Below are 10,044 nucleotides of genomic sequence, written 5' to 3'. Positions count from 1 at the left end.
TTAATTTTTTTAAATGGACCTATAAACATATGTATATACATACTCGTATTTATGTTTTATAATAGTATAGAAAGCATTAGAATAAATTTAATTCATACGCACAAGGTTATTTCGATTTACATTAGAAATCGAGAAACCGTTTTCAACATTTTCTCAAACAGTATTTAGTCACTTGAGCCACACACTATATATTAATATAGTAATATAATAATAATAAAATTGAAATATAAAAAGATGGTACGAGTGTATCACAAAATTAGCATTTATTTCTGTATGTTTAACAACTTTGACCACGGATTTGTTCCTAATAATTTATCCCAAATCCAAAGCTTAAAAGCTTCGTAAGCTTCACGGTATATCGTTTACCACATAATATCAACAGTATAAAATAAAACAAACGGTTAATTTTATTATTGTACAACAACGTACTGTGAAAATTCCAAATTCACCTCTTTTCGTCCGCGAGAAATTATGCCGTGGGCCATTGAGAATAGTTTATCGAAGTCTAATGAAATTCCAAGTAACATTTCGTGTAGGATTAAATACGATATTGCCCTCTATGTTATTGTGAAAAAATATATGGTTCCATTTAAACGAGTCAAGGTGATGTTAATTTTTTATTGGTAAAAAAATGCCCGGGAAATATTTATAGTCGTTGGCGACTGAACACGAGAATACATTATTAAATTTATTTTCGTTAAACGAGCTCGTGGCTCGAAAATCGCGACTGTTACCAAGAACTCCCCTATACCAAAAATTAAAAGAGGATTTATTTTTTTTCCAAACGGACACTTCGGCTCGATAATAAAATAAAATTGACAGAAACTGTTCGTTAAAATACAAACTAACGTAAAACCGTACTAATGAGATCATTTTTTTTCTTTCTTTTTGTTTTTTTTTTTGATTTTTCAAATCGAAGGATTTATCGAATCGACCACGAACACGGACGGAGACCCCTAATTTACAGTGTCTTTTTGAATTTCTCTTTCTCTACCTCTTTCTATCCCCAGCTCTGTTCATTTGTTTTCTCAATCTCCTTTCCTTTTTCACAGTGTTCCCGTCTCTTCTCACCGTACCGATTAATTAGCGGACGCAGACGGACTATGAATCTGCCCGTAAAATATTCCTCGTGGACGACAAGCCGAACAATCCGAGCCCGTTCTCTCCGTCGGCTCGTTTCCTGCAATCAGCATTGTTGAAAATTAACAAAATTCTGCGTCCCTCCGGCAAATCAAAGGAAACAAACAAAATCGAAAAACCGTTTCATTTATTCATTTAAATTGGATGAGTAATGAACCCCGGCTTCAGAGAAACCGTACAAAATTGAAAAGTTAGTCGAGAACGGTGTACCCGCGCGATCACGATTAAAGGAGGGATCGATTCTCGAATATCCAACCGATGACACTGGTCTGTTCCCGATAAATTTATCTACTGTTTCGAAACAATTACGGGAATCACGTTTATGGCAAGTATCAGTAATGGAAAAAATGCTGTGCATCTGGTATGAAGTTGAACGAAGTTGAACGAAGTTGGACGAAGTTGGACGAAGTTGGACGAAGTTGGACGAAGTTTTACGAAATATTATACCTATGAAACTATAAAGATTGTATTCTAGGTATTCTGTGTTACTTAGATACTTATAATATGACAGGAATTTTGCAAAAGGAAATTGAGAAGCTCGAACATTTTCGTGGTTTGATAATTCTTGTCACAGTGGACACGATTATTAAAAATGAACTTTTCCTAGAAATTTGAAGCACTGGAAGAATTAATCGAGAACGGAAAGAAATTATTTGAAAGTTATAGGTTCGCGGACAACGTATTTGATAAAGATGTATAATCTTGTGGAATTCATTTTTTCGAATTGATTTTTCCGTCTACGTATATTTAGTATGTTTTATTCGGTTTAGCGAGCACTAAATACTCTCGTAGCCTTCGCAATATTTTTCACTTTGAATTAACCGAAATTCGTGTTGGAAAATATTTTTATCGCGTATTAAAAACGCTTTGCTCTTTTCATTGGATACAGAGGTATCGGGTCAGAAGCCGATTTTCGTTGATTTATTAATCGAAAAATTTTCATGGGAACAATACAACGAAGAAAGCAAGAGTATCGAACAAAAGATCGATGCGACGGAACCGAATTTCTTTCTATAGTATTCACGTTAGTCAAAGTGTTTTCGTTCGTAGTTGGTGATCCTATATTCGCATTCACTGTCGAGCTACCGCAGATTTCTCATTATTTTCGGCTCACGGCAGTTTTAATGGTTTGACTGACGTTTCAACAAGTGTACCGTATACATTCACGAATGTGGACGCACGTACGTGTAACGTTCGAAACGAATTTTTCATCGGTTACTCCAAAACCACTGACTGACGATTTCGCTGTATTTTTCCACTATTAGCGACACTTGAAAAGAAAAACGTGGAAAAAGAACAGAATGTAACGAACATGTACGAAATTAAAAACTATATTCACAGAAGAATTTAATATAACTAGCCAATATTTAGTACGACTACATTTACAATGCTACCGATATTGGCTACCTTGTAAATATGAGATACAAAATTGAACAGACAATAATTTAATACAAGATGGACTGCAAAAAGTTTTAGAGGTCAGTTTCTTGGGAATGATTAAAAATAGTGGTAAAATTCTTTTTTGCTGTGTACAAGATACATTTTATTTTTTCGTCGTTCTTTTTTATGTGGAATTTGATAGGGTAGTCGAAAAAATAATCTTTTTTACTTTTTAAGGTTTTACGAAGATCATTTTGAGTTTCTTAAATGGAACATTATATTTTCGTGTATAATTCTACTTTGAAATTTCTACTTTCAAAGTAGAAAGAATACATGTATACTTTCTTTCGTTTCCAGACTATCGAAGTAGCAGTGTATTCGAACGATGCAGGTTTCGCTGTATCGGCAATTGAGCGATACGAGCGACTTAATCGAAAAATTAACGGAAAACCAAATGCAGTGGAAGGTTGCAGTGGTGCGTGTGCATACCTACACAGCTCAGACCATTCTGGAATTGTGGAAAGTAGAAACGCGCAAGCGTCGTGGAAATCACGCCTCCTTGTAGATAGGAGTTCACAACCCCTTTTCGCGTTATTACGGGCTCGAAGACCCACCCCCGCGTTTGATATCAAGGCAACCCTCCGTTTTCAGTTAACACTCCGGTCGCGACTAATTACTCTAATTAATTGAAACTCCGATCTTCCCGTGAACCACTCGTATCGTACTAATTACTAATTACTAATATTAGGGCGCCACGGTTTGAAATACCGGGAGATTAAGTACTAACTAAACGACGACCGTTTACCATTTCCATTCTGGTACAAATGGTAATTATTTTACAGAATTTTGTAAATTCACGATCAGACATTTCCTATCCTACTAATATTAAGACGCCACAGTTTTAAATACTGAGAGATTAAGTACTAACTAAACGACGACCGTTTACCATTTCCATTCTGGTACAAATGGTAATTATTTTGTAGAATTTTGCAAATTCACGATCAGACATTTCCTATCCTACTAATATTAGGGCGCCATAGTTTGAAATACCGAGAGATTAAGTACTAACTAAACGACGACCGTTTACCATTTCCATTCTGGTACAAATGGTAATTATTTTACAGAATTTTGCAAATTCACGATCAGACATTTCCTACCGGACTGTGTTTCGCTTAATTCTTCCTTTGCGCGAGTTATGCCATCGAATCGGAAACAATTTTAACTCGTGATCAATTGCGATCGTTTAAATGGCCCCTTGCACTCAGAGTTTAAGTGTTTAACGTTCGAGTGGCTTCTCCAAATCGTTGTTTTCGTAATGGAAAAAGGAATTCAAACTGATCCTGTCGCGTTTGTCAATTTTACGTAGATACCGTACTCCATCGATGGGTAAGTTAATTATAAATATTCCATCGCAACTTTAGCGGTTACTGAACACTTTAGATTACTTTCATTTTGCATTGTTTAAAAGGAGTGGTTATTACGTTCGTCATTTTTCACTCACGTCGAACCAATAACGAAGTTATCCTTAACTTTTATCGAAACGTTCGCAACGCGTGACAATTATGATCGATATTAGAAAATGGTACCCATTCGTCTCGAAAATGGTGATGTTAAAAAGTAAAACGTTTCTTAAACAGTTCGCAGAGATACAATTTGGCGCACGATTCGTTAAAATAATTTTTATTTTCGATGCACTGCTTGCGATCGGTAACTGTGTTGCGTAATTGTTTATTACGTACCGTTTATCACATCCAGATGCCGATAGAAAGTGTTTCCTTGCCAATTGTCAGGACTTCTCGGAGGTTGAAGTTTCGGTTTGACGTCGCGAACAGCTGTCGCTTCCTCTGCTATTTTTTCAGCTTCTCTTTCCTAGAACGAAGTCGTTTCGAAACTTTGACTTTGACTGTTGAATTACATTGTTCCACAGTATGCTAATCGTAGCGATTTATGAGATAATTTCGATTACTTCTAAAACAAAATCGATACACGACTAGTTATGCATTCGATAAAGATAATACATTACTACAAAAAAAATTTCAAAATCAATTTTCTCAGAAAATGGAAATTATTTTGCTTTTCAAGCGGTTTACGTACTTTACGTATTTTTATTATCTATTGTTTAATATCTACATGAATATTTGGCAGACGATTTATCACAAGTACACTTGATTTATCTTATTAAATACCTCTCGAAACATATAATCGAGTAGGAGTAATAAAAATATACAATTTCATTAAAAAAAAAACAAAATAAAAATGACATTGTCGAATTAAATTCTAGTATTATTATATTAAATTTTCTCCTTCAAATCCAACAACTTTTAAGCGAGCTTCTTTTTATATCTATCTTCAAAAAGTAATAGTGTAGAGATACTGTATATATTGAACGTGTTTCTATTATTCTATATTATTGTTTCTTGATCGACGAAGGCGTGTAATTGAGTCGAAAAGTCAACGTGTATACATGTTGTTACACCATGGCGCGTGTTCCTTTTTTTTTTTCACGTAATGACAAGTAACTCAACGAATAAGGGCAGAAAAGTGGACGACCATCCAATCATCGTGAACAACCACTTAGTTATGCAACGATGGCCACAATCCTGTCGATGTGTTGTGACCAACGTCGGTTTACTCGACACAGCAATCTATAATCTAAACGCAGGTACCTATAGAAGCGGGGTGCGGTGCCTTATTTAATGTTTCCGCCGATAGCAATCGTCAAATTACTTAAATTAATTTAATCCACCGTGCCAACGGCGATCGATTCGCGTAAATTATTCACCGTTGCGGAAGTCACTGTTTCTTCTACTTTTGCCCATCAATTTTGATAATCTGCATAGAAATATGCATTTGTTTCCTTATTTGCAAAGAACTGTACGCACGATTAACCTATTATCGTGAGATTGTTAAGATTTTGGACGTACACTAACTAGATACGTCCAATTCGAAGATTTCCATGAAAACAAAATCACGAAATACGAGTCAAGTTCGATAGTTGTGTCTCTGGTAAGAATTGCATCGCAGATGCAATTGTGCATCCAGATACTGGAAGATGTGTTAAACGATTTGGGACACTTTTGTTAGAAAATTCGTGTAATTGTCATGAAGTATTATTTGAATTCTGTCATAGAATGAAAAAAGGAGCAAAAATAATCGTCAACTTTTTGTTACTGTGTGTATATATATTTAACAAATATATCCATCTTTGATGAATAAGTTTTTATAAATATGGTACACCTAGCTCTTGGGAATTAGTTTAAACGATACATTTATATATGTACATCATCGGTTATATTTGATAGTTAATTTATAAGGTCGCAGTACAGGTCACACGTTGCAAATTGGTAAATTAAAATTAATCTTTCACAGACAATGGTAAATTAATTCGTGACGAGTGAGTTTCTTAATCAGCGTGTAACGATTAATTTTATTGCTCGATTAAACAGTGTAGAATACCGACCGATCGATTATTTCAAGAACAAAAGTATTAAATATTGGATATTCCTTTGAAAGATCAATATTCGTAAACTGTGTTCCTTTTTGCGAGTGTTTCACGTTTTATCAATCTCTGCGATAAGATTCAACGATTAAATCAATTCCCTGAAAGAGCCGCGTGACGGATGTTATTTAAAAATCAGCGTATGTCGGTGCTTTCGTTTGTTTCGTGACAAAGAGCACACGAAATGTAAGAATGCCGGGGAACCGACACGCGAGGATGCATTTTTAACAAGTTTCAGCCACGTACTTTCTCCGCAATCGTTATAATTCTTTTAACAAACGTTGCGTAAAAGTCGACACCGTCAACCTTTTGCGAAAAATAGATTTAATATCGTGACGATCACGATTAAAAGATGTAAGTGAAATGGCAGTTTGATTCATTTCCGACTGGTCGAATGCAACCCGAGAGTTTCGAATCAGGTTAAATGGAAGTTTCGTGTTGGAGAAGTCAAATGTAAACGATTACCGGTTTAAATTATTTGAAGATCCGAATTAATTCACGTGAGTGAATATTGACTTCTTATTTTAACACAGTACCAATACTGAAGAATTATAATTATAACAATTCCAAAAATGGAATTTCTTTTCGAATTAGATACGATTTTTGTCTTGAGCCATTTTGGTTTCTTTTTTAACGTCTTTAAAATGTTCCAAAAACTCTTAACATTTAATATTTATAGTACCATTTAATCCTATACAGAGTGTAGGGGAAAAAAAAATTAATCCTCAACTCCATGACAAATAAAAAATATGAGAGACAAAAGTTGAGTATATTATATCCAAGGAATCATTCAACAATGATTAAGTGCAAAGCATTCAATGTGAAGATTGGACATATGTAATGCACAAACCAGGAAAATATTAATTAAATTATTTGCGAGCTTTTTCTAAAATAAATAAATTTGAGATGCAAACTACACGATAGAAGTGATTCGAAGAAACAAATACACACATTTAGTAAACATTGTATATTTCTCGAAACACTTTTTGTATACGTAATGTACAAACAATAAAAGATTTTCATATTTGTGAATAAATTACCATCATTGGATAATTCTCCACCGCTGCTGATTTAAAGTAGTTAAAAGTAACAGTCCCGAACAACGTTTAAGTGGTTTTAAACGCGAGTTCGAGTTTGTATTAAGTTTATATTAAGATTTCCGAGAAAGCACAAACCATAATCGGATTCCGTGTTTCTTTAATTTGTTTCTCGGCTACTTCGTACATGTTTCCCTGGCGTAATTAGCAAGTATTAACTGCTACAAATTGACCGCCGAAGTTAGCCTCGGTTCACGATGGAGCATGAGAATTTTGCAGTTTGCGTAATATCGCGAGAATCGTAGCGCGTACACATCGTTGTAATCGTAGAGATGCACGATTCGAGATACGAGTTCTCAAAGTAGGCAGGTAAAGCTGATTGCAAGCGTGACGCCTTCCACCGGGCTGAAATAAAATATTCATTTTAGTTGCTGCCACGATTACGTTGTCACGTAATGCCGCGTGGAAGTCCACCGATTACATTTACTTTGTTACCCCCGAGAGATTGGTAACTGTTGTTTATATTGACGATTTTAATATTGCCGTTGATACGTGCCCGGGAAGTTTGACTCCATTAACGGTGAGAAATTAAGAGCAATTATTTTTCTTCTTTTATCTCGTCTCTTGTGTTAACTGTCTACGGTAATTCTCATTTTCAAGCGACAAATAATCTGTAGACGTGAGACGCGTGGTCTTGGCGGATAAATATTTGTTGAAATTACTTAATGGTCTTCGAAACAAAATTTTCAACATTGATCATATTTTTCAACACTGTAAGACCTTCGCGGGAAGAAATTTTGAATAGAAAATGAAGTCCAATATGCAATTTTGTGGTACTTCGTCCTTAGGATATTATAATAAAAATGAAAATTTTTTAGATATTGAAATTGAAAGTAATTGTAAGCAAAAGGCAAAGTTTTTAAAAAAATTTATAGATCAACTTGGTATTTATTTACCTTGAAAGACATTCTTTGATTAAACTTTTTAATAATAATGGCCTGCAACGATCAAAGTGCCGAATGAAATTTTCATGCTGTTTGGGATTTCAAGTAATTACGTTTTATGTACAGAGGAGCACTGGGGGTATAAGAGGGTCGATTTATCTATTGTGAAATAATTGAACGAGTCGAAACGTCAGAAAGGGTAGATTTTAATCGATGGACTTATCTACAAAATACTCTTTGCGACTCTTCTTTTCTTTATATTTATTTTATAACTTACTCGCGTTTCCGTAACGCTCAACGATCCACAATTTTAACGTTCGCCTATAGTATAACGATTGCGCGAAATATCAAATTTTAATAGAATTTTTATCGATCATTGTTAACAATCCAAATTAGTTAAATATCCTCGACTTATTCCGTTACTTTATTTTTCGTGTTTAGTATTTTTATTGTAACTTTTGAATAAAATATCTCTCTGTCTGTACAACATTTCTCTTTTATTTCTGTTCGTAGAAGATATTTGCATAGTTTCATCGTTCAATTTTTTATCGAACGACAAAACTTATCGAACAACCAATTGTACATAGCCAATTCGATGTTACGGTAGCCCAATAATTAATATCGAAATTCAACGCAATCTATGAACATTAACTAAGATAATATCGCGACTGATGGGGTAGCCTGGTTTGGGAACGTGTTTGCCAGCGAGCAGGTGTTCGATGGTGAAAGATACCCCATGAGTCGATACACATTCTTACAATTGGCACATATGTTACTAGTAACATACGTGCAACCACGGTATACGCTGAGCCGAATTCAAGTAGCGAATCGTTTGTCGTGACAGATCGATTCTCCATGTTGTATTACGGATGTTAGCCCCGTATGTTTCAAAACCGACGTTATTAATATTGGTAAATTTATTAAAAAATATTGTTGCATCATCCTCTTCACTTGCAAGATAAAGTAACTTTTCAGACGTTTGAAGCAACGTTTGCGATTTCGATTCAACATTTTCTAAATTTTACGTTTCAAATATACATTCAAAAATTAGCTCGCTGTGGAATGGTTTAAAAACCGATCGGTAAAATATAATTTTTAGGTTTTCAATAACCGTTGGTAAGTTTATCGATTCGAGTAACGGAAGCATTTACTTTTTAATTCTGAAACAATGTTGCTACAATCTGAAATTAAGCCCGTGGCATTAAGTAAGGGTCCATTCTCTCGGAACACCGTTCACGTACAAACGAGAGATAAATAAGTTCGTTTCATCGCCGGAAGAAGTAGCGCTCAAACGTGGGCATCGAAGACGTAACAAATCCTAGTCGCGCCGGTTTCGTTGTTTCTCCTTCTCCCTGAACGTTCTCACGTACTCCCGCGGGTAAATCGCTCGAAAGATAGATACGTCGGGCTAGAAACCGAGGGTGAGGACGAGGAAAGAGGAGACGATTGCGATGATTCAAGGCGTGCGCGATCCACGCCACGAATCTTAGCTGATCGTCCAGTTATTATATCGCCTGTACGTGATGCGCGCAGATGTTGTTGGTGCCATTCGAGTGAAAATAGAAACGAAACGAAGATCTAACGGAGAGAGAGAGGAGGACGATTGCACGCTGGGAGAATCTTTAGCTGGGAAAATTTAAATTCGAATGGTTAATAGTTAAACTATTCAGCATACTTTTATTCCACTAATGTTATCCTGTTCGACATACTTTTACTCCACTAATGTTATCTCTCTGAAGACGAAGGCTAGTCCAGGTTCTATGAACGCAGAGTGACACTAAAGACCAGTGTTAGGCACGACGAACGTGGAGTGACACTAAAGAGGAAGACGAATCGATAAATTTCTTCGTAAACAAATAAACGAGCAGATAATTTTGGAAAAAATGGGGAAGGAGGATTTCCAACGTTGGGAGAATCTTTAGCTGTGAAAATTTAAATTCAAATGGTTAACGATTAGACTGTTCAACATACGTATACTCTACCAATGTTACTCTTCTGAGGAGGAAGGCTAGTCCAGGTTCTACGAACGCAGAGTGACACTAAG

At 35.5% G+C, this 10,044-nt stretch overlaps 1 protein-coding gene across 6 annotated transcripts in view; it reads right to left on the bottom strand.

Moving 5' to 3' along the window:
* Positions 1-652: 652 nt before the first annotated feature.
* The window catches only part of Fuss (SKI family transcriptional corepressor fussel), a 126,102-nt gene continuing 116,710 nt past the window's right edge, over positions 653-10,044 (bottom strand). For all 6 annotated transcript variants that reach the window (XM_076326472.1, XM_076326474.1, XM_076326473.1 and 3 more), the window contains 2 exons: positions 4,260-4,389; positions 653-1,180 (listed from right to left, as the gene is read on the bottom strand). In XM_076326472.1, coding sequence (XP_076182587.1) covers positions 1,080-1,180; positions 4,260-4,389 — 231 coding nt within the window. In that variant the 3' untranslated portion in view covers positions 653-1,079. The remainder of the gene's footprint in view (positions 1,181-4,259; positions 4,390-10,044) is intronic.

The sequence above is a fragment of the Ptiloglossa arizonensis genome, chromosome 14, assembly GCF_051014685.1.
Source record: "Ptiloglossa arizonensis isolate GNS036 chromosome 14, iyPtiAriz1_principal, whole genome shotgun sequence".
NCBI lineage: Eukaryota > Metazoa > Arthropoda > Insecta > Hymenoptera > Colletidae > Ptiloglossa > Ptiloglossa arizonensis.
This window is presented reverse-complemented; position numbering and strand designations above follow the sequence as displayed.